At 35.7% G+C, this 26,498-nt stretch overlaps 1 protein-coding gene and 1 pseudogene across 1 annotated transcript; one reads left to right on the top strand and one right to left on the bottom strand.

Moving 5' to 3' along the window:
* Positions 1–1,424: 1,424 nt before the first annotated feature.
* LOC105172783 (homospermidine oxidase) lies at positions 1,425–4,178 on the bottom strand. The gene is made up of 5 exons (XM_011094360.3): positions 3,409–4,178; positions 2,945–3,329; positions 2,745–2,858; positions 2,120–2,658; positions 1,425–1,829 (listed from the first exon to the last, which is right to left on the bottom strand). The coding sequence occupies exons 1-5, from the start codon at positions 4,176–4,178 to the stop codon at positions 1,607–1,609; spliced, it is 2,031 nt and encodes a 676-aa protein (XP_011092662.2). The 3' UTR covers positions 1,425–1,606.
* Positions 4,179–17,769: 13,591 nt separating this feature from the next.
* LOC105172355 (hydroquinone glucosyltransferase pseudogene) lies at positions 17,770–19,430 on the top strand (annotated as a pseudogene).
* Positions 19,431–26,498: the final 7,068 nt, after the last annotated feature.

A 26,498-nucleotide genomic window follows, 5' to 3' on the forward strand; every position in this document is an offset into this window, starting at 1 on the left:
ATTAACTTTTACTTAGATTTCATAGTACTTATTCTTGAATTTTTTATTTATTATTTTTTAAAGTTTACATCAATATTTAATTTTATATATTATTAGGGTGCTATTTCATTTTAAATTTTATTTTACTCTAGCAAATTAATTTTTCTTAAAGTGATTAAAAATATCTTTTTATCAAATTAATCGCGTACAAATATTATTTATCTATTTTTTAATTAGATATATTTATCATTGTCTAAACAATTTATAATTATTAGAAAATAATCTATTTTTTTTTTCTTAACACAATTTTATTCATTCATAATTAATTTTGAATTCAAACTTCCATTTATAATATAGACATACCCAACTTCCTAATATAATTTTTAAGCATCTTTTTCTCACTTTAATATTATCTCATTGTCTTTCCTATTCACCACTTATAAATCTAATATCAATTTATTATTTATTAGATAATAAATATTTTATTTAGAATAATATTAAAAAATTACCTGCCACAAATTAATATAATTTTAAAAAATAAAATCAGAATATTAATGTTTGAATTGCTTTAAAAACCCTGAAAACTAAAGGCTCCTTTACATTGAGTGATTAGCAGTGATATCCTCCACAATCATGACATATTTTTTGTTCACTTACTTTTGGACGGCCGGCTATTCTATCACAATGCCCGATATGAAATGGTTTTACGGGATTCAGCCAGTTGTCTCGATTGTGGAATATCATTGAGAAATAGGAATCCGTGTTATCAAAGGATTTCCTGCGATTATTTCTAGTATGGAATGAGTCAATCATCCACTTTGGTATCTTATTGAACAAAAAGGGTTCTAAAGGGGGATTCCCCATGCCGAACGATCGACGATGGCTCCATACCGGATAAGCGATACTGTGATTTAATCACTTGCCGCCCCACCCCCCTCTAATGTGATTTAATCTTCATTTCCTATTTGCCGTCATTGTTTTATGCTTTTCTCCCAACCCAAGACAAGTACATGATGAAACGACGTGACGGCTTTGTCTTATTACAGGAACAACAAAGTTATTTGCTAACCTAATCAATTCTGATATATTTCGTACTAAACATGACCTCGGACCAACATTCCCATACTTCGATTTTTACTAGAATTAGATAAATGTATCGTAATCCACTCAATCATCCCGTTATCACAATTTAAATCATAAATTAATACATCCCACATCTATTTTATCATCCAATGTAAAGGAGGCCTAAGCATCAATAATGAAATCCAAGCAACATTTTAGACTGAAAATGATAATTGAATTGGGAAGAATATGTTGAAAGAAAAACAAAAATTGAGTGCATAGGTTTTAACGAGTGACGTATATTGGTAAAAAGTATTAATCTGTAAGGGTAAGAAAGTAATCTAACATATATGAGGCGCATGTTAAACAAATGCAATCCACCACACAATATAACTTCCAACACTATTATAAATACCAAAAATATTTTTTTTTCAACCCAACTACTATTAATTGATAGTGACGACTCTTACTAAAACACTCTCTCAAAAATCGTATTTTCACCGGTGAATTATCGTGTCGCGGGTAAAATTTTCAGTTTCATCCTTTCGTAAAGACCTGGACTACATCATTGAGGAAGGAGATGGATGGATGAAGTAGAATTAGAGGGGGTGGGGACTTGTTTGAGAGGTTTGAATTTGAGCATAGGATTGTAGTCAAAGAAATTGGTGGGCTTGAGCTCGAAGCCATTAGTCAAAGTGGGCATGATGGGAAAATCTTCAGAGCAGGGGACGTGATGAAAGCCTAGCGTGTACCATAACACAATGTCCTTCTTCTCTATTTCCCTATCCCTGCAATATCAAACATACATACATATATATATATATATAAGGTTTTAGAATATGTATGGGTAAATTAAAACAAGACAAGAAATTATGTATAGAATGAAATAAAAAAATTGAGACATTCTTAAGGCGAAAATTACAATTTTAGTCCTATAAGTACGGGAGGTTAGAATTTTTGGTCCTGTACCAAATTTGTGAAAATAGATTCTTACAGGACTAACAATACGAACCTCCTACTTGGGACTAAATTTATAATTTTTCCATGTCTCAGCAATAAGGAACAATAGTGACAGTACCTGAGGCTCCATGTTGCTAAGTTATCATCTCCATGGCTCTGATCAACAAAGAGCCCTCCTGCCCATTTTTCTGATCTGTTGTAAGGTGTAACCCACACATTATACTTGGTAAACGCTGCGCGTTTCTGTGGATAGTCGTCGTTGGCTAGAAGGCGACTTGCCACCGTTCTTGGGATCAAACGGTAGCCGATGTCGTTCCCCACCTTAGTTTTCTTGTTAGGATTTGTAACAAGTATCTCAGTTGCTCCTGAGCCCAAATTGATCTTGGCATCTGACTCCCTCTTAGCAGTTTCATTAACAACTCTCCAATAACTTTTCCTTGGTGATCTACCATCGGTCACACGGGCTCGTTGCAATTTAGCCTTGACAAAGGAATTTGTCTCACCATCGATGTCTAAGTCTAGGTGGAAACTGATAAAGTGATCATGGTACGGTCCGAGAACGTTTTCTGCCAATAATGTGCCATACTCTTCCTGCATTATCTGGTCTTTGTGTGTGTAAATTGAGCCTCTCACTGCTAGCAAACCTGTTAGTCCAGCCTGCGATATATAGATCAAAAAATGAAAAAACAAGTGCAGGGCATAGTTATTACTTCTTGTTCTCGGTTTAGCATTCGAGTACTTACAGTGACTTTAATCGTGCCGGTTTGCTTAAATTCCCAGTCGATAACGTAGTCATAGTTTGCCACAGTTGAAACCATCCTTAAGACTAAGCTCACATCTGGTCTAACCTCTGTAACCTGCAAGAAAAACAACTCCAAAAACTCAGTTTGATACAAATTTTCTTCTGAATGAAAATGTCAAGACTCTATCCTAAACTACTCACCAAGTCTCCAGGAAGAGCACCTTCTGTGTGGCGCCACATTATATCTCCAGCATACCGTTCAAACAAGCAAAACACGTTCGATATTTTTGCAGGCGTTCCGTCCTGCGCAGTGAAGTAGCCATCCAGAAACATTGCATTCTCTGGACAATCTCTTAGCGGCTGGAGCGGTACAGCTGACTGACCGAACCCAAATTCGCCAGCGTCCAGAAAGGTTCTGTAGTACCACTCCTCAGTTAAGTCCATATACGGAACGAAGAGTTCTGATACAAAACCTCTATACATCACGCGACGATACTCATCCTCCTTGTGATCGTATATTGAGGCCAGCGATATAATTGGGCCCGATCGCATGTCAAACGCTACATGGAACTCCCAATTAGCCCACCTAAACGGCAAGAATTCATGGTAAACTAAAGACTTCAATTTCATCAACAAACTTATCACTTCATTCTTTGAAAATTTACCTTACAGTGTGTCCCTCAACTGTGAAACTCGGTCCATCAGGCTGCAATATTGTTATGCTCTTCAAATGATTGTCAAACGTGGATTTCTGCACCGCTTCTCGGTAGTCCGTCCCGTCAGCTTTCGGTACCGGAACAACGACACGGTCGTGGTATCCTATAATCTTCATCTCCTCAAGATCTACAGTAAATGTTATCCCCTCTATAGGTCTCATGTAAAAATTGATAGTGCCATTTATGTAATAGCACATCAATCTAACAACCCTTTTGCTTGCTTCACTCCCATACCACCCGACGGTGAAACTCCCGCAGAAAACTTGATCTAATATAAGGCCTCTTTTCTCAATGGAGGCCAGGAATGGTGCGTATGTTAGAGGGAGCTGAGTGGCAGCTGCTTGCTCCTCAAATGTGAGCATGGGATATCCATAGCCATCGTAGACTTTGTCCGTCACAACCTCTTTTGTAGCTAAATTGACGACGATTTCATGGCTTTGGGAATCAGCACGAGCTATGACGAATGCCTGGCGATCTGGGATTTGGTTGGTTTGAGGGCTTGATAGCCATGACAGGACTGCTGCCTTGTCAGGCTCATCTAAGCCTACATAGTGGAAGGTTACATTCTGGTATAAGCTCTTGACAATGGTCTGGACTTGAGTCTGCTCAAATGGAGTGAGGGGGTCTAGTGGGTGGTGTTCATGACAGGCAGCAAGAGAGAAGAGTGAGAAGAGGAGGAAGAAAGGGGTTGGTGTGGAATTTGATTTTCTTGGATCCATTGCTTTGGTGCCCATTTCGAGCTCTAGTTCTTTATTATTATATACACAAGGTAGTATCCCGTGCCAGGACTTGGGGGGATTTTCTCTTTTAAAAAACAATAGGATAAGTTACCACCAGTTCTTTTAAATTTATTGTAATTATATATATATATATTTATTATTTAAAAAATTATAAATATTTTCTTGAAATTAATGAATGTCTAAAAATTAGCGCACTTTAAATGTGGGTGAATTGACTAAAACGCCCTTTTGAATTATTATTTATTTATTTTTTTTTTTTTATGGATTAAAATGCGCTTCGAACCTTAATTTAAGTACATCATTATCAAATAGAATGTAATTGTTATTTTGCTATTAACTTTTGGATGAATTTGTAACATTTTTTTTTTTAACTAAAACTGTAATGAGAGGTTATTGCAAGTGTACAAAATCCTGTTGAACATCATTAAGTAACAAAATGAGCATACAATAGATTAATTAACATAATAGACTGATTCATTAGAAGTGGGAAAATACAAACAAAACTTAGGGCAGAAGACTGAGAAGGGTTCATTACAAGTATGGGGATGGCAGATGAAAAGACGTATTGTCTTATTAAGGACCCAAAATTGGAATTTCAGCTTTCAATACCTCATGTAATGTGTCCTGGTAAGCAAGTTGTCCTCTTCACACTTGGGACATTAGTGTAACATAGTAAACGCCAGAGAGTTGAGTCCTATAGATGCAATACAGGAGATTGTCCTATGTCAATCCTGGTAACGAGATACCCCAACAGGGTTGGTAAAAACATGGCCTAAATACGTTGTTGCTCTAAGAAACAACAACGTCCTTTCATGCGGGCATACCAAACGGTGAGCACGGAGAGGCTTTATCAGCTCTACTTGTCCAATTATATTGCAAGTTTGGCTGGCCAGTTCTGAGTGGTTCGAAAGCTTTGCTCAACACATGAAGACCTCTTCGTCGTTGGGACAATTCTTGAAAGACATTCCATCATTATCCGATGATGTTGGAACTCTCACGTTTCAATTTGTCTGCAGGAGGGCTTGGAACCTCGACCTTTCTTTGTATGAAACTTTTGAGGGTTGATGCCCTTTTCCCTTCTACGAAAAACACTCAATAACTAGTTTTAAGAGCAATAGAAAAGGTACACAAAAAATTCAAAATGGATATTATATAAGAAAGAAATTAAGGAAAAAATACAAACAACCCCCTTTGATATCACAAATGAGCAAATTACACCTTTATGAAAAAACAAATAGCGATCTACCTTCTTATATTTTTTAAAATAAAGGGAGGTAAATTGCTTCATTTTAAAAAGTATAAAGAAGTAAATTGCTATATTTTTTTTGTAGGAGAGTAATGTACTAATTTTCAATATCACATAGGATAAATTGTTATTCATCTGTATAATGTATTTACATAGTAGACATATCCGCGTGCATCATGCCCAGATAGAAAACGATCCATATGAGGTTACAGAATAAATAAAAAACGTTACATATGATTAAAAGTGATATCTTACTTGATATGATTAAAGAAATAAAAAGATGAATCATGCAGAGATGTGCTAATATTTTTAAATAAACCAAGTTGATTGCTCCATTTGAATAATGTCCACGTTATTGGCTTAATGTCACTGGCTTCATTTTAAATTATGTGTCATCTTCCTCATAACATTGGTAGCTAGGAAACTGCATTTCAAGCAACTAGTAAGAATTCTTTTATTAGACTGAGGATGTACTTGGATTACAAGATTTGGATTTCTGTAAAGGGATTCAAATGATTTCAATATTAAATGTTTTTATAATTTATTATAATATCATAAAAAGATTAAAGGCAAAATTAGTCCCCTAACTTTGGTCATTTTTATTTTAGTCCCTTAATTTTAAACGATCTCATTTTAGTTCCCTAACTTTCCAAAACCATTCAATTTTGGTCCTCTGACAGAATCTGAATGGATCTACGCTAAATTTTAGACCATTTTACCCCTCTATTACTCTTAAGTGAGAATTTTAGTTCATTTTCACTATTTTTGCATCTCTATGCATATTTTCACCCATGCTCGCCTAGAATGGTAGCAGAGCCTAGGTTTATTGATTAAATATATGATTACATTATATTTTGATATTATTTATCCACTAGTGGAGGAGACTCTTTGAGACAAAAATGGAACCGAATGAAAGTTCAAGTTAATCTGAAAATAGGGAATATTTCCAGATTTTGAAAATACAAAGAAGAGAATTTCTCATGAAAATTCTTGAAAAGTGTTTTAACGGTCTCAAGAGGATTGATCCGAGACTTCTCATGCCAGAAGAAGAACAAGAATGGCTGAGAAACTTTGAGGTTCGACAAGTACTACCAAGAAATGCAGTGAGGCGTCTACACTCCACTGAAGTCCATGGTCGAATCCCAGAAAGGAGAAGCGGAAAGGGTAAATTCCTACATAATCTCAGTTCTAAAAATTATGACCAATTGGAAGGAACTCGAGCCGGATACATCAAAGATCTCTCAAAATCTGAGGGAGATCTAAAAGACAGTTTAAGATTATGGACATAGGTCAATCCATATACCTATGAAAATAGAATCCTTGAGCCAAAAGGTGGACGAGATCCTAAAGATCCTTGCCGATCTACACAAGGATCTTACAGATCTAAGGGCAGAAATTACAGATTTGAAAAGAAACCAAAGGGAGAACCCTGAGACATCAAAATCCAGACAGGAGTGAATCAGGGACGCCCTTTGGAATAGTACCTCTTCTACACCAAAAGTGTAAGCCACGGAGATTCCAAATCCAAAGTCTAGAGAAGATCTGATTATCGCATCTATCAAATCTATTAAAATAATGGAGGTAACAAGAGCAAATCTATCAGATCTACAAGAATTGGCAGAATCCTTTTCCCAACTCGGGATTGTGGATTTAGTCAATATCCAAACCAATGAAATCACTCTAGCACTACCACAGCCGGAAGGAAGTATATATTCTAATGATCCTCCACAGGATCAATCGATGAAAGAAAGTGCGGATTTCCACACTAAAGCCACTCCAACGTTTGTGGGAACCAGGCTAAAGGAAAATCTAGGAAGAAATCCAAAGAGAGTGCTTGAAAATACACTTTGGGCAAGGACCATGCTCTAGCCCTTACATCCATACGGCGCTATACTTAACAACCTGGATATTATCAATTTTCGAAATACTGAGAAATTGATAGATGAATGGGTTGCAGCCATCAAAATAGCAGCAATTACCGTAGAGCTAGACAAGAAAAACTTCATAAAGCTTGTGGAGTTGAGCTTGGAGGGATCTGTGAAGATCGGATGAGATAATACCCCAAAAGAAACTACATCCAACATCCTTGTCGGAGCCTCGAAAGGCACGATAACAGACCGACTAGGAAGACTTGTCAAGATACACTTCATCGGAGATGGATACATCGAAAGAAGTAGAGCAGAAAAGACTAGAGAATATGCATATGCTCTCTTCAGCCTTGAACTAAGGAGTATTTGCGCAGTAGATGAATACATCTATTGGTTTCGCTAGTATTTCTTTCAAAGTGGAGTAGCAACGGAAGTAGCAGCTCCAATGTTTTTCGCAAAGATATGCAGTCCATAGAGGGAAATATTTATCCAGTCATACAAAAGTACCTGAATGACAGCTAGATTCAGTAGCGCGAAGAATGTCTTTCCTTAAATACAAACTAAAGGATTGGTGTTATCAAACATCCATCTAGAAGAATATGAAAAGAGTGAGAGGTGAAATTAAACGAACCCCTCTCTGATGTAACCATTGACTGATGTACTCCAATTAGAGTAAGTAGGGCCCTTAGCCAACAAACGATAATGTCAGATATTATGTCGTGTATTGATTTACAGTTTATGAATATGTATTACTGCTTATATCTGATGTTGCTATATGACTAATGATTGTTAGTCAATATGACTGCATGTACGTGAATTGTTGCCTGTGTATATATATATACTGATTGGCTATACTTATTGAGTAGGTAGCTCATTCCTTGCCACGTATTTTTTAGGAGATAGATCACACTGATTAGCCACATTGGACTTTGAGCGGTGTCATCGTCTTTATTAGGTGGGTCAGCCGTGACATCTGAAGCCAGAATTTTTTATTGTCGGGTTGTTAAATATTCTGGTCTTTTATCGGAATTTGTGTTTTAAGTTGTGGTATGATTTTTCGTGATGTTATGTACATGAGGACATCTAGTGAGGGTGAATATAAACTTTCGGAGGTATCTATTACCTTTTGTGGTATATATATTATATTGATAAATTAGAATTTATCTTACGGGTTGAAACCCCTTTTTTAGATCATATTCTTCGAATACGATCTAACAAAAATTATAGCCACAATATACTCACCAAGAATAATAATCTTGCATCCAAGTCGATTATATATCCTTACTATTCGACTACTTTTCTAACACCTCATCTGGATGAAGAAATTTGGAATACGAAAACAAAAGCTTAGTGAGGCTAGATATTGGTGCATGTGAAATAAAACACTGATAATAGAAAAATAGATCTAAAAACTTAAAACACATCATATTAATTGACAACAATATCGATCGAGCCTGTGAAGACCGTGTAAGGTAATGAACGAATGATGTGCTCACCACCTTGTGTCTCTGAAAAAAATCATTTACTATCTAATCCTTCATGCTGGGAGAGAACCCTCAACTATATTAAATTGGGGATGCCTAGGTACATGGTGATGCCAATCACATGCACAAAACATCAAGCCTGCTCGTGCAAGGACATCCAAGTGGTGGAACAATGAAGCCTCTATTGGCAACCCAATGCTAGCCTAGTGTTCCTGTGAACCTTCAAGCTCTGGGCCTATTGACTGCATAGCAAAAACCACTTGAACAAATTCATAAAAGTAGGGGTAAATTGCAACAACCTCCCTTGAAGTTTGACATAATTATGAGCACACCCTCATTATTTGAAAAATTATCAATACCACCCTGATTTTAACAGTCATCTAACAAATAGCCCATTCCATTAGCCTTTGTCAGATTTTCATCCATTTTTTATGGTGAACTGACTAAAATTCCCTTTTGGACTAAAAATTATAATTGTATTTATTTTTAAAATTTTTTACATTTGTTTATTGACTAAGTGGATAGTTTAACTATAATTTTTTTAAATTTTTTCATCCACTCTGGCCAATTTTTTTACAAATTTTTATTTTATTTTTTGAAAAAAGAAAAAGAATACAGCAAAGGCTTAGTTGACAATTTCATATCTCCATCTAAGGATTACATAATTTCATCAAGAATTAGGGGAGTATTTGTAAATTTTGAATAATAAGGGGGTATTTATAATTATATCAAAACTCAGGGGAGGTCATTGTAATTTATCCTAAAACTAGTCGAGCAATCATATGAAAATGGATTGTTTAATAATCACATGCATATTGAATATTATGACGAACTGAACAATATCAAGATAAATGGGACCTCTTAGATACTGATATGGACTCTAAAGGTAGTTCCCAATACAAGTTCATAATAAACACTAGAATTCTAGAAGATCAAAATAATAATCGCGTTGTTACTACAAAAAAATCATTTATTTTAACTGTTTTTGGAACGGCCTTTTTAATAAATTTATAATTGCTTCTTAATTTGTAACAACTTTTGTAACGGATAAGCCTACCGTGGCTAGATCGAGCGTCATAAATTATTCGTAACTGCCTGTTTGAAAGTCGTTACAATTTGTTACAGGTTGTTGTAATGGTAGCAAGAGACCATTATAAATATGGGTGTAAACGAGTCATGCTCGATCTTTTTTGGCAAGCTCGATTCCTATATGACGAGCTCGAGTTGGTTTTCTTTTTTATTATTAGATTAAATCATGGGAATCACCAAATTTTTACATAAATTTATAAGTAATAAAATAGATTGCATAATGTATACTGTGTTATAAATATACCAAAATATAGTATGAAATTTTAATTTATTGTTATAAATATAAACTATTAATTAGTTTAGTAGTAATATAATTAGTGAAATATACAAAAAAAAAAAATCATACTGAACAATTTAAAATTATAGAAAAGTATCTATATCTGGAATAATGCAATTGAAATACATAAAAATATATGTTCTCAATCTCCAATAAATTTATATATTTATATATGTTAGTATCTAATTGATGTAACTATCATCTTACATTGTTGAACAATATGGGTTAGTCGGGCCATCAAAATTCAGATTAAACCGTTAGCTATCATCAAACTTACAGCAGAATATATTTGATAAAGTTTTAGATTTATTGGATATACAAATGTTGAAATATCGTACTTGGAATATAAGAATAATCATTCAAGATGGTGTATCGTTGAATCGGGTCATTGATTCTAAATCATACCATCTGATATGATCTAATCGACATAGTCTTATAGATATTTAAATTTGGTATGAATCGGGTGCTCAGATTTAAGATATCCTAATTGTTGATTAATTTTTTTTTATCTCATTATATATAATAAAATAATAATAATAATTAAAATTATTCAACCATCACTATTATTATTATTATCATTATTTTTAGATTAATTCATAGGAATTACTAAATTTCGACATAAATTTGTAAGTGATGAAATAGATTGCATAATGACAGTATGAATCTTGATATAAATATAAAACTCAAAAATAGATAAAAAGAAAAATCATAAGGGTATTACTTGTCAATTTAAATAAAGTATAACAGAACACAAATATATATTAAAACATAACATAAAGTTTATATATGTCATGTTAAATAATAATTTTAATTATAAAAATATTATAATTTACTAAGTTGTTGATTAAATTTATTTTTGTATAAAGTCTAAATGTACAAATAAAAGTACCATAATTTACTATTATCCAAAATAAAATGTATGATATTGATTAATAGTTATATTACATGGTCAATTTTGAGTATAAAATTGATAAAGTATTGAATATGAAATTAAATATATAAAAATTTTATAAATAAAAATATATACAAAAAAATAGAAAAAGCTCGCGAGCTGATGAATAGTTAAAAACGAGCTCAAATTCCTAAATTCTGATCTAATTTGAGTGTCTGAGTGCTAATGCTTTGATTTGGAGGTCCTGTTTCTCAAGTTCATTTGCTCAATAAGTCCAAGTCCATCATCGAGATCCAAGACTGTTGGACGTACTAAAATTACATGCATCTATTGACGTCGCATGTGGGAAATTGAGTTTAATGCGTGAGTTAGTATGGAAACCCCAACAATCCCACTAACAAGCGGAAGGAGGCGCCCAGCAACAATCACCCTTTGCAAGTCGTTGTGGAACCTCCCTAGCCCCAATTGGAGGAGGATCCGTCCCAGCCTTGCCACCGCCGATGCCACCTCCAAGAGTAGTGGACCCTTTGGTTGATCCTCCGAGGCGGAGCACCTCTTCAGATACCACTTTAGGAGAACTTTCCCCAGCCTTGCTGGGCACAATTCAATATGTGGTCGCAACAGCAGTACGGGAGCAGATGGCGGCATTGGTCCCCTCCCGCTCAGCCCCCATGGTGGAAGCAGACATCCCTGAAGGAGGAGTAGAAGGAGGCTCGACAAAAGGAGACACCACATTAACCAGGACCCCGGGGATACAAGGGCTCCCTCCAACGGCACCCCAGGAGGTTCCCAAGCAATGACTGACTCAGCTGGAATGCATTCAGAAGGGCCCCAAGCACGTGCAACACCAGATTGCAGGAGTCCTAGGAGACGAGCAGCAGGGTGTCCCCTTCACAGACGCGGTGATAGCGGATGAACTCCCGGCGAACTGTTGTACCCCCGTTACTGAATATGATGGGTCAATTGGCCCTCAAGAACACCTCCCGCGATTTGAGAATGTAGTTCTTTTGCACAGGTATACGGATGGAATCAATTGTCATGTTTTCATCACCACCTTCTCCAGGGCCGCACAACAATGGTTCAACCAATTGCCAGCCAGAGTAATAGGGAGCTTTCAAGAGTTCAGATGTCTCTTCCTACACCAATTTGCCAGTAGTTGGAAGTCACCTGTGTGATATCTCAGCTGCCAAAGGGGGTCCTCCTAGGGCTAATGTGGTCCAAAGTGATTGCTAACACATGAGTTGATGAGATGCCACGTGGGAGAGCAGTTGCCACGTGTGTGGCCCTTCAGGGGCGAACATATTGTTTGGTTTTGATCATAGTGTGAGTAGGGGGATGCTTTCAGCCTTCTCCCCTTGCCAATCTATTTTCTATGGGCACACGTCAAGGCCGCCTGTCAGGTTCTCTTGAACCTCTTAAAATGTTATGAACCTCTTATTTCTTTCTACTTTTTTGAATTACTTAAACTTATTTAGATCAATTTATTTTTATGCATATTATGTACATTTTTTTTACACCTATCAGTTATTAAACAATGTCACGTACTACGATGTAATTAATTAAAGAGAGCATCCCAAGTTTCGTCGTCGGCAGGAAGCAAAACATTATGGGTCAGATCTGCTCACAGATCTCCGCACCAAAATTTATTGGCACATGTGCATTTAATATGAGTCTAATTAATAAATGAAATATGAAAAAATAAAAACATAAATTATGATAAAGAATTCCAAGTAGTTTCAGCTGTTGTTTAATGAACCAAACAATTATTAGATGTCTTGGCTACAGACCAGCAATTAATATATTTATAGAACTAATCACTTGGTTATTTATTGATTCAAAATATAAATGGCTAAAATTATTACACGATAGATAATATGGTAAATTACAACAATCTTTCTTGGGATTTATCATAATTAAAAATCCCTCTTATTATTTGAAAAATTATAAATACCTCCCTGATATTTGAAAAAAGTATGTAACCCTTTGATGGAATTATTAAATTATCGACTTTGTCCTTATTGTAATTTTTTTATTTTTTAAAAAAAAATAAAAAAAAATTATAAAAAATTCGAACAAGGTGGATGATACAATTTTAAAAATTATAAAAAATTAGAAAATGTTTAAAAATAAATAAAATTATAATTTTTAAACCATAAGGACATTTTGATCAATTCACCATAAAATGGATGAAAACCTAACGATTTGAACTAATTGTTAGACGACCATTAAAATTAATAAAGTATTAATAATTTTTTAAATAACAAAAAAATATTTATAATTATGTAAAATCTAATGAAAATTTATTGTAATTTACCTAATATAATATTACGACTCCTTAAGTTCTTGGAGTTGTTCATGAATTTAAATAGATTGATTAATGGGGAGGGTACACCATTGGGTTGACACGTGGAAACTCACCTCAAGTCCAATTTATATATTATATGCACCGCACGTGGTATACGAGTCTTTTCAGTTTTCTATGTGTATATGACTTTAGGAAAAAAGGCATTTTGGTTTATAACTATGGGAGGCAATGGATGACTATAATTACACTTTTTTTTTCTGAAATTTGATATAACTGCATATAAATTTTTTATAGTTTGAAAAAATACATCTGCACTTCTGAGGTTTGACTTCGTTTGACAAATAAATTCCTCCATTAATCAAAATTAATCGAATTTGCTGACATTAACAATAAAAAACCTGAATGTAAATTGATATTTATCCTTGATTAACTTATTATTCACTTATTGCATGTCAAATAATCTTTTTCAAACCAAACTATCCTTAAAACGTTAAAGATATACATTCTCACATGCATTAACATGTGAAGACGTATGATGGTAATTTGATCATAAAATGACATATTTGACTCGCAATAAATCAGTAATAAGTAAATCAGGAGTTAATGTAGATTTTTTTTTCTGATTTTTTTGTTGATGTCAGCAAACTCAGTGAATTTTTACTAATGAAAAGACTTATTTGTTAGACAAAAGCAAACCTCATGGGTGCTAAATATAATTTCTTAAACCACAAGATGTTTACGTGTAATTACACCAAACCTTGGAGGAGGGAAGTGTAAATATCCCTAATTAATAGTAACTAGCACATTTAGTCCAAATATAATGCAAGAAAATGCTTAGTACACCAAAAATTAACACATACTTAACAAATGACCCCTTTAATTTTGCGATTCTTATGGCTTTTCTGTAGTTTTGAATTTGTAACTATGGACTATAATTAAAAAAAATAATATGTTTAGTCCATATATGACTAATTTAAAAATACCGTATCAGCAAAACTGACCATAAAATAAAAAAAGACTAAGGTATAATTTTATGTAATAAAATTTCATCTTCTTTTATAAAACATAACATTCAAATAGTAAAAATTTAAAAAAAAAATAATTAATTCTTTTTAATTTTTAAATTGATGCACACACATCGAGAATACCACATAATTCAGACCCCGTATACTTAAAAGGGGATAGATAATATAATGATTAATGTTGGGACATCTGATAATATGATAATTTAATAGCTTATTTATTTTGCATTAATCATTGGATGACTATCGTGTGATCAATTTAAATTGTATTTATTTTTGTACTTATTCTAAGGAATAAAATATGTAACTGACAAAATTGTCCTGTATTTAAAAAAAATATATCAATATGACATATTACATCACATAATATAAAATATTTAAAAATACTTAAAACATTTTTTTATACATACATCTTATATCTATATCAGTTTTCCATCAGCACTATATTCATCTTCATCAAGAATCGTATTTATTTAAAATAATTTTTATTTATAAACATTACAAAATTCATAGTAAATTAAAGAAGAGATAATTATAGTTTGAAAATTGCATCTAGCAATTTTGATATTTGATTTTGTTTAAAAATTAAGTTTTTTTGTTAGTTAACATTTATCGAGTTTGCTGATATGAATAAAAAATTTTTATATTTATCCCCAATTGACTTATTACTAATTTATTACAAGTCAAGTAAATATTTTTATGACCAAATTACCCTCATATGTCTTCACGCGTTAATGCATGCGGAAAAGTATATATTGCTGATGTTGTCAAAGAATTATTGTCAAAGACCAAAATATTTGCAAATAACCTATGTTAATGTTGTTTTTGTTTCAAGGTAATTTAATTTTAGTCCCATAAGTTAGTCATAGGTAGACCGAACATGTCATACACAACAAAGGAACATAGGGTACCAACATTAATTTTGTGGTCTAGTGTACCAAAATTAAAATTATCATGTGTTAGTGACGACCTTTTTATTCTGTTTTTACTGTCATTTTTAGTTTCCCTCCGTAATGGCCTCATTGTCAGTTTAGACGGTCAGTCAAGAGAGGTTCGACTTGGATCATTTTAAAAAAAATTGAGGATTAGAATTAATGAGGTCTAAACATAGGGACCGAAACTGATCTAGTGACTAAGGGGATAAAATTGAAATTTATCCCTTCTTTTATATAGGGATAATTATAGTACCCTCCTGGTGATTTGATGAAATTACACGCAAACTCCTATGATTTGAAAATTATATTTGACGCCCCTGACGTTTAAAATATGTAACTGACAAAATTGTCCCGTAATAAAATAAAAATATCAATATCACACCACAGAATAAGACATTTAAAAAGACTTAAATATTTGCAAATTATCCCGTTATAAAAAGACAAATAATGATTTATTTTCCTATATTTTTTTAAATACAACAATTTACCTCTCTATGGAGGTAAATTACTTCATTTTAAAAAGTACATAGGGGTAAATTGCTATAATTTTTTTAATAAGGTGGTAATATATTCATTTTCAATATCACATGACGGTAAATTGCTATTCAGCTGTCATGAATTTATTACAAAAACAAGGGTAAATCTGAAATATTACATAAATTAATGAGTACAATTGTATCAACCAAGAATTAGCCATCTTGTGGTGGTCCATTGTGATAAATTAATACCCTAATGTAAATATGGATTTCAATCACAGCTGAATAGAATTTAGTTCCCGGCTTGAAGCAAATGTCACAAGCCGACCCATACCCAAGTAAATATACAGGGAAATAATGCAAGCAATTCCCTTGTGATATTGTAAATGAGCAAATTACCCTCTTATGAAAAAATAAATAATAATTTATCTCTCTGTATTTTTTAAAATACAACAATTTACCTCTTTATATTTTTTAAAATGAAACAGTTTACCACCCTTTATAAAGAGGTAAATTGCTTCATTTTAAAAAATATAGGAGAGTAAATTGCTATATTTTTTTCATAAGAAAATAATGTACTTATTTTCAATATCACATGAGATAAATTGTTATTCAACCAAATATAAAATAAGAGATATTTAGCAATGATACGATAACTAATCATTCAAAATAAACGTGGCCTTAATATTCAAACATCTTTGGATAAAAAAAATATGTTGCTTACTGTGACATTGTGGATGTGTGCGGGCCAACCATCTCATAATTGAATGTGACTATAGCCACATATCCCGCATATCCGGCTTAGATCGGGCGAGAGTAAAACACGTGCATAATAAATTAAAGAAGAGATAATTATAACTTGAGAAATTGCATCTAGCAATCTTGATATATAATTTTGTTTAAAAAGAAGTTCTTTCGTTAGTTAAAATTTATTGAATTTGCTGATATTAATAAAAAAATCAGGAAAAAAATCTGTATTTACCCTCAATTCACTTATTACTGATTTATTTTTATGACTAGATTACCCTCGTATGCCTTCATGCGTTAATGCATGTGAAGAAGTATATATTGCTAATGTTGTTTTTGTTTCGAGGTAATTCAATTTTAGTCCCATAAGTTAGTCATGGGTAGACCGTCCATGTCATGCACAAGAAAGCAACATCGGGTACCAACATTAGTTTTGTGGTCCAGGGTACCGAAATTGAAATTATCGTGTGTGTGTTAGTGATGATCTTTTATTCTGTTTCTACTGCCATTTTTAATTTTCCTCCACAGTATTCTTGTTGTCAGTTTAGACAGTCAATAAAGAGAGGTCCGACTTTGATCATTTTTAAAAAAATTGAGGACCAGGATTGATGAGGTCTAAACAACACTGATCTAGTGACTAACTAAGGGGACAAAATTGAAATTATCCCTTTCTTTTATATAGGGATAATTATAATGCCCTCCTTATGTTTTTATGTAGTTACACGCAAACCCCTTATATTTTAAAAGATTATATTTAGTACCCATGACGTTTGTGTTTATTTAACAAATAGGCCTTCCATTTGTAAAAATTCACAAAACATTTGCTGATATCAACAAAACTAAGTTGAATATAAATTTATATTTAATCTTGATTGATTAATTACTGATATATGCAGTTCAAACAAATTTTTTCTGACCAAAATATCACTATGCATCTTCACATGCTAATACGTGTGGGTAGATATATCCTCATCCTTATAGGGTATTTGGTCAAAAGGATGTATTGACCTATAGTGACTCGAGCTAAATATTAATTTTTATTTTAATTTTTTCGCTAATATTATCAAATTTAACGAAGTCTGACGATTAAATAGATATATTTGTTAGATATAATTTAACACCAGACTACTAGATACAATTTTCTAAATTATGAGTATTTATGTATAAATACACTAAATCTCATAAATTGGTAGTGTAATTATCCCTTCTCTATATATAGAGAACAACCAAAAGTCGCATCCCTGCAACAATCTCACCAGTTCATACAAAATAAGCTGATTTAAACTACACAATATCTGTGTGTGGTCCGCCATGGAAGCTACACAAAGATCCCAACCACCACACAACATAGCCTTGCTACCTCCTCCAATCTTTTTAGGCCACCTAATCCCATTCATCGAGCTTGCCAAGAAACTTGTTTTCCACCATAACTGCACTATCACACTCATCATCCTAGATGATGGTTCTTCCATGAAATCTCAGAAGTCCCTTCTTCAGGGTCTGCCCACCACAATTAACACCGTGTTTCTCCCACCGGCGTCGACAGACGATCTTCCGGAGAACGCAAGAGTCGAGTTGCTGGTGTCCGTCCGCCTGACGCGATCATTTCCCGCACTCCGTGACACGTTGACTTCGCTCAAGCAGTTGGGAACTCCAGCTACTGCTCTTGTGGTGGATCTTTTTGCTATTGATGCCATTGATATAGCAAAGCAATTTGAAATCCCAGCTTACCTTTTCCATGTGATAGCAACCAATGAATTGTCACTCTCGGTACTGATGCCGAAGCTTGATGAATCTTGCACTTCGGAATACAGAGACATGGAGGAGCCAATCACGTTGCCAGGTTCCATTGTATTGAGCCCGGAAGATCTACCGGATTCAATGAAAGAAAGGAACAGTGAAGTGCATAAATGGGCTCTGGATTGGTGCAACAAGTTCCTGGAAGCCGACGGCGTTATGGTGAATAGCTTTCTTGAATTGGAACTAGAAGCATTCAAGGATTTAGAACAACGCCGTCCGGATGTTCCCCCCGTTTATCCAGTCGGTCCCCTGATCCGGACGGGCACGGAAGCCGAATCCGATCGAGGATCTGAGTGTGTGAAATGGCTGAATGATCAGCCACCTAAATCAGTGCTTTTTGTTTCCTTCGGCAGCGGAGGGACCTTATCAGTGGAGCAGTTCAACGAACTAGCTTTGGGGCTTGAAATGAGTGGGCACAGGTTTCTTTGGGTGGTGAGAACCCCGCAAGAAAACATTGCCGACGCATATTTGAACAGTCAAAGCATTGTGAAGGATCCATTGGATTTTCTACCAGACGGGTTCTTGGAAAGGACTAAAGGGAGAGGACTAGTGGTGGCCTCATGGGCTCCTCAAATTCAAGTGCTGAGCCACAGGTCAACAGGCGGGTTCGTGACGCACTGTGGGTGGAACTCTATACTGGAAAGCGCAGTGTTTGGTGTGCCGATGATCGCATGGCCGCTCTGCTTCGAGCACAGGATGAATGCAGTGTTCTTGACGGATGGTTTGAAGGGTGCAATAAGAGTAAAAGAGAATGAAAATGGGGTTGTGGGGAGAGAGCAGATCGCACAACTGATGAAACGACTGATGCAAGGGGAAGAAGGTAAGCAGATTCGAAACAGGATGAATGATGTTAAGATTGCTGCTGGAAATGCTTTGAGCCAAGAGGGATCTTCTACCCAAGCACTCGCTCATGTTGTCCAACAATGGATCAACTGGAAGTAACTCCAAATTCTAAATTTTCTTCTTCCGTTTTCGGATATTCAATGGAAAAGTATTATCTTAGTCCGTTAAGTATGCTTAATTTTAATTTTAGTTCGATAACTATGTTCATTTTTATTTATATTCAGTAACTTGAAATTGCTTATTTTTAGTTCTCTTGCAGATTTTTGGACAATTTTACCCCTAGGAGTGCATATGAATTAAAACTGCCTTTCATAGTTGCATAGGAGTAAAATTGTTCGAAAATCTGTTAGAGGACTAAAAGTAAGCAATTTCGTAAGTTACACCCGAATAAAAATGAATATAGTTATCAAACTAAAATTAAAATTATGTATATTTAACGGACTAAAATAATACTTTTCTTTTCAATAAATTAAGTTATTGGTTTGATGTGTTTCCTCAATAATCTTTCAATGGATAGTCACGAATCTCAATGATGGATCAGGACGTGCTCTGTGTTGGTCAGAAAAAAGAAATAAAAACCAGCACGTTGGGTCCAATTATTTGGGCTCATTTATTAGGGTAGGTAGAGCGTCTCTTCAATTCGAATTATCCTCGTTTTTAGATTTTATTTTTAAATTTTTTTGTATTATTTTATTATTTTAATTTTATAAAATTTGCACTCTGCATATAATCCTCTTTTTATTTATTTTTCTATCAGAAAAAATAACATGTTGTGTATATATTAAAAATATAATATTATATAACTTTAAATTTCATATGTGCACTGCATGTAGTGATTTTTTTGATAAAAAAGCTTAGTTAAAAAATAATTATAAATGAAAAAGTGTAAAATTTCATAAAATTGAAATGATAAGTTAACATAAAACAAAATTTAGATGACAAAGTGTAGAAACATAAATGGTTTAAATGACAAAATGTAATTAACTTATAATGATGACTTTATTTAGACTAAAAAATGAAGCATTCAATGAGGGAAAAAGGCAAACAGGAATATGTTTCTCCTTACATATTTAGACTATAATAATATTGGTTATAGCTGAAAATTGTGGTAGCCGTAGTTACTATTTGCTACAACTGTTCATTACCAATCATGATAATTAACCATAATTAAATGTTATATTTCTGATAGTGCCATATATTGTAAATGGAGGTGTCGGTTTTGAAAAATCAAACTAAAATTTTAATAAATAAAAAATTCAATATGCTAAAATACTGTGCTAAATATCGAATAGAATTGATCAATTCGATTTCGATAATTATCTGAGTTTTCTAATTAATATCCAGTAAATCGAATTTTTCATAAACATAGAAAAATGTTAAAAATTAAATATTAAAAAATAATAAATAAACATTTTATTTTTTTAATTTTTATAGGTAAAGTATACAAATAATTAGTATTTAAAAATTAATAAAGAATAAATAAAAATAACATTATGATATTTGTTAGAATTTAGTAAATCCATACTAAAACCTGAAATTCCAACTGAAAATCGAAATTTTAAGAAAATACAAACTGAATACTAAACGAACTTTTTAATTTTGATTTGATTTGATTAATTTATGGAATCGTGGACAGCCATATTCATAAGATATTCTTTAGTGTTATTTGAGAGGTTCTAACTCAGGGAAATGCTGATAGAAACATTTGCACAGTGGATATTTGCAAAGGGCTAAGCTACCTTGCGGCGTATCAGGTGCCACCCGCATTTCCAGGCACCTCGATGCAAATCGTTCAGGTCGATCAACAATCTTCATTGATAAACGTTGGATTTTTGTAGTCTTAGAATTTTTAGATGTAGATTTTTTGTCTTTTACGTCTTGTACACAGATACTTTTATTGACTCGTGGGAGAATTTGTGGCTTCTGAGTTACGATTTTCAACTTTTTCAGTATTTGGTGTTGTAAATAAGAATTGTTTTTGTAAAAAGGAGCTTGGTGTAGTCTAGTGCTAGTGTCTCCCTCAAGACGATCCTTTTGCACTAGAATTGTTTATACAATGTTTGTTGCACTCCGCTATCAATGAAATCCACATTCTGATCAATTTACTGCTTTCCTACTGCACTTTGCTTGCTTGTGTTGCTATTCTTGTTGTCTTCTCATGTGAGTGTTGGCGGGAGTTCTGTTATTGTTGCTGTCAAGCGGAAGTACCAGCCACACGGTTTCGCATTGCGGAAAGAACTTTGTGAGATGTGGATCAGAGCCTCGGTACCTGACCCATGGGGCTGAGGCGGGATGTTGTGGCCCACGCAAGTTTTGCTAGAATGACGGGCCAAGATGCTAAGAGCTTGAACGGGCAACGTCACCTAGCGAGTGGGTCACTAACCTGAAGGATTAAAACTCCCGATTGACTGAGTTGGTGATGAATTTGGAGGAGGTCCCTTTTCTGGAACAAGAGATCACGGTGCTGAATCCCGAACTGGAGTAATGTCGGCAGGTTGTCCAAGAAATGGCTAGTGTTTTCAGAGGTAGTGGCATTGCTGATATGAGGAGTGAGATGGAGCATATGTCTATTCAGGTTTCGTCTTCTCCAACATGAAGTGAGTAACGCCCCTGTTGTTGTCATGATCATGGTGTAAGGCTTCAGATTCCTGAATCGAAAACCTAAAATGATGCTCGGGATGAGAAGGAGGTCGAGAATATTTTTTTTTAATATGGAACAATACTTCCATGCTGTAAACGTGGAAGACGAGGCGAGGTAGGTGATGATTGGGACGATGTACTTGGCTGGTTATGCCAAACTATGGTGGCGCACCAAATATGCTGAAATTCAGGCTAAGATACTTGGACCCTTCTTCAGAAAGCTATTTGAGAGCAGTTCTTCCCGAAGAACGTGGAGTATAATGCCAAGCGGGCATTGAGGAAGTTGGAATATACAACCTCTATGTGAGATTATGTGAAAGCCTTCTCGGCTCTGATGCTGGATATCCGAGACATGTTGGAGAAGGATAAACTCTTCACATTTGTGACAGGACTGAAATCTCGGGCATTTCTTGAGCTGTAGCGTCAACGGGTGATTGATTTGGGATCGACTGTAGCAGCGGTCGAATGCTTAACAAATTTCAACCTTGAGAACCGGAGGGGTAAGCGGACAATGTCTAACACTGCACATAGTAAGCTTGGAGGGGCGAAGATGGCAGTTCAAATAGGGCTCCAAGAGAACAAGTAGGGAGCGCCATAGAAGAGCAACAGATGCTTCCTGTGCCAAGACGCGTATAGATATCGGGACTGCCTAAAGAAACAACTATTGAATATGTTGGCGATCTTTACTGACAAGGCGTCGCCTGTAAAATTAGTGGAGCCACGAGCATCTACCAGTGGCGATAATGAATCAGAGGAGGACGAGGACAACTTGGGTGCCATCTCTTAATGGTGCAACATTTTGTCCCATCAGGTGGCGGCGAAGAAGATCCTGCCACCGGCGGTGGGGAACTGCCCCGACTCTAACTGGGAGCCATTCTGAGGAAGAAGTACAGCCCCGAACTTTTAAAAAGAAAAGGTTGATGTGAAGATTTATGGTAAGCCAATCCATACCATGTTTGATACTAGAGCTACTCACAACTACCTTGCGAGCGCCGAAGTGGAGAGACTCAGACTTGTGCTGGTCGGGTGAAGGTGTTTAACTCGACTGCACAACCTATTACTGGTGTGGCCAAATCTGTGTTGATTAAGGTTGGTCCATTCGAGGACAAGACCAATCTTTTTGTCGTGGTGATGGATGATTTCAAGCTCATCCTCGGGCTTGAGCTTTTGCGAGACACACGTACCATGGTTTTACCCCATGTTGTTTCACTGATGATGCCAGGCTCTAAGCCTTGTATCATCCCCACACTCGTTGGGTGGACTGGTGAAAAAAATCTATCGGCCATGTGGTTTGAGAAAGAACGCAAGTGGAATTAACCATCATACTTTGCACTCTTAGTTTTGAAGAATAAGCAGGCGCTAGGGCCCATCCATGGCATGATAAAAAGTTGTTGAAGGAGTTCGAGGACCTGATGCCTATCGAGCTGCCTCGAAAGCTAAGAGGGTAGTGGATCAAGAAATTGATTTGGCCTGGCACAAAACCTTTCGCCAGAGCACCATATAGAATGTCATAGCCTGAGCTTGTGGAGCTTAGGAAGCAACGAAAGGATATGTTGGAGAATGGTATTATCAAGACCACTAAGTCGCCATGTGGTGCATTGTTGCTATTCTAGAAGAAGGCCGACAGCTCCCTACATATGTGATGGTACTATCGGGTGCTAAATAAAATTATTGTGAAGAATAAATACCCCATACCACTTGTGGCAGACTGTTTCCACCGTCTAAGTAGGTTGAAGTACTTTAAGAAGATAAACTTGATTTAGGCTATTAGCAAGTCCGAAATCCAAGAGGGGGATGAGGTGAAGACGATAGTTGTCACGAGGTATGGAGCTTTCGAGTTTCCTGTCATGCCATTCAACCTGACTAACAGTCCCACAACCTTCAACACTTTGTTAAACTAGGTACTCCATGATTTTCTTGACGAATTTGTGGTGGTGTAATTGGACGATATTGTTATCTACAGTTGAACCTTGGCCGAGCACGTAGAGCATCTGCGGTAGGTTCTAGCAAGACTCCATGAGCATGAGTTACATGCGAAGGTGTCGAAATGCTTGTTTGCTAAGGGGACTATCAGTTTCTTGGGGCACATTGTGGAGAAAGAACAGATTCAGATGGACCCTAAGAAAGTTCATGCTATTAAGGATTGGTAGCCACCATGAGTTGACCTCATTTATTTACTTAGTGAATTATTATAGGTATTTTGTGAAGGGCTACTCCAAGATAGCACAGTCCATGACAGACTTATTGAAGAAGACGGAGACTTGGAATTGGACACCTCAATGCCAAGTAGCATTCGACAACTTAAAGGAAGCGATGGTGATAGATCCTATGTTGGCCTTACCAGACATGTCAAAACCTTTCGTGGTGGAGAGTGATACTTCAGAATTTGCATTAGGAGGGGTCCTAATGCAAGATGGCCACCCAGTTGCGTTTGAGAGCATGAAGCTAAAAGATGTAGATAGGCGTTATTCAGAGGAAGAGAAAGAGTTGATGGGCGTAGTTCAATGGTTCAGACTATGGAGGTATTAGTTATTGGGCTCTCCCTTCATGGTCAAAACGTACAACATCGAAGTTGACCAGCAAACACGTATACTTGCAGGATGTTTGAGTCTCATTTTGTGCTGGAATACCGGGCTGGCTCTAGTAATCATGTAGCAGACGCCCTGAGCTGTAGAACGGATTTGGTGACTTTGGGGTCAATAGCAGCGCCCTTCTTTAACGTGGTTTCCACCTCTATAAGGATCAGGGGCGCAAATTACTACCGAAAGGTCCTACAGCGCAGGGCTTGGTCCACCTCTTCGAGCAGGGTAAAACTAGTCAATTTTTGGTTAGAAGATGGATTGTTGATGATCAAAGGAAACCCCTCATATGTACCAAAAAGCGAGGAGGTACGAAATTACTCATTTCGAAATGCCATGATACTCTTTGGGCCAGACACTCGGGAGAAGAGCGCACCAATGTGTTGGTGCAGAGGGCCTACTATTGGCCACGATGAGGGATGATGTAGAGGCCTATGTCCGCACCTTACTTGATTTTCCAAGAGGATAAGGCAGACCACTAGAAGAAAACAAGTTTGATGCAACCACTTTCCATCCCAAAGAGATCGTGGGAGAGCCTCTCCACGGACTATATTTTAGGATTATCTCAGGTGGGATACCTAGGTTCCAACATCATTATGGTAGACGGACTATTAAAGTATGCCACTTTTATCGTAGACCCAAAGCATGTTACGGCGGAAAGGACAACTCATCTCTTCTTCAAGCATGTTGTCAAATATTTGGGCATGCCGAAAAATATTCTCAATATTCGGGATTCGTGTTTCACTGGCGTCTTTTGGATAAAGTTGTGCAAACTCCTCGAATCCAAACCTTTTGTGATCTCAAGCTATCACCCATAATCTGATGGCCGGACTGAATGCTTCAATTCCATGTTTGAAGAATACCTTTGACACTTTGTGCTCGGTACTCAAAAGTATTGTGTAATGCTCTTGGATGTCGTCCAACTGTGTTTCAATGTCAAAAGAGCCCTTCCACCAACAAGAGTGCTTTTGAAATTGTTATTGGGCAGCAACTGCTCCTCCCTCACACCTTCGACTCGCCACAAAGTGTGAGATCCCTTCTCGCCCATAGTTTTTCTCAGGAATGGAAGCAGAACATTGACATCACCATAAATTACTTGGAAAACCGCAGAAGCGGATGAAAAAGTATGAAGATAAAAAATGCAGTTTCATTGAGTTCAATGTGGAAGACCTTGTGACGGTGAAGGTCCCAAACCCAATATTATCAAAGGCATTAAGGGGGAGAGATCCTCGCTTGATGCAGAAATTGTTGCAATAAGAAAACCAATTAGATTGGTTATTGTATAATCTATTTAAGTAATTTATTTTTATTTTGGAATATTTTATTAAATGAATATGAATAAGTATTCATTTGGCCTTACTTTGTTGTTCTTCCTCATGTAATTTTTATACATTGCAACAAAGCCCGCAAATTACTAATCAACTAATGAAGTTAGGTTGCATATTTGATGGCAATTATGAAATTGATTTTTAAGGGTTGGATCTGAATAGTTCCAAGTGGAGAGCCCTAAGAATGGGCATCGAGGGTTCTATATTGAGTTTATATGCTGGGTACCTTGTTTTATAGGCAATAGACATATGAAGTTTATAAAATTTTAGTGGGTGGTTGACAAAGATTGTCAAGCCGACTGAACTGACTTGTAGGGAGTCGTCATATGGAAGCCTGTGAGGCTTGATCGATATGACTTAAATAGATCGGCTCAGATAGTATAGGGTTTAATCTTTGAACTTGAGGATCCACGAAGTCTCATATATGGGATAACTGTACCTAGGGTCTGGTGAAAGATGACCATGTTCTAATGTAGTATATTACAAGCCTTTTTCTAGTATAGTCAGAACATTTATGAAGACTAGTGAGTTTCAAGAGAGGATCCATCGCCTATCATGACATCAGAGCAATCTCCTGCGCGTTTTGATGTGTGTTGTGCTCCCGGGAGTTTTGTGGCCACAACAGCGGATCAAATAACATAGTGTTTTCTATGTTGATCAAGTGGAGAAACATAATCAGAGTATTAAACATATATGTCTAGTCCAGGATGAGAACTAATGACCAATTTAATGCCCTAGACGAAGATCAGGAGATGGCTGATGGAAGAA

This window comes from Sesamum indicum, linkage group LG10 (assembly GCF_026168435.1).
Source record: "Sesamum indicum cultivar Baizhima isolate 11 linkage group LG10, ASM2616843v1, whole genome shotgun sequence".
NCBI classification, from domain to species: Eukaryota; Viridiplantae; Streptophyta; class Magnoliopsida; order Lamiales; family Pedaliaceae; genus Sesamum; species Sesamum indicum.

What these genes read in the sequence shown, in the direction of transcription:
- LOC105172783 (XM_011094360.3), bottom strand. Translation starts at nt 4,178, where the DNA reads ATGGATCCAAGAAAATCAAATTCCACACCAACCCCTTTCTTCCTCCTC. An exon ending in GTTGAGGGACACACTGTAAG is followed by an intron (nt 3,330 to 3,408) that starts GTAAATTTTCAA and finishes CTTGCCGTTTAG; the next exon opens with GTGGGCTAATTGGGAGTTCC. An exon ending in CCGGCACGATTAAAGTCACT is followed by an intron (nt 2,659 to 2,744) that starts GTAAGTACTCGA and finishes TATATATCGCAG; the next exon opens with GCTGGACTAACAGGTTTGCT.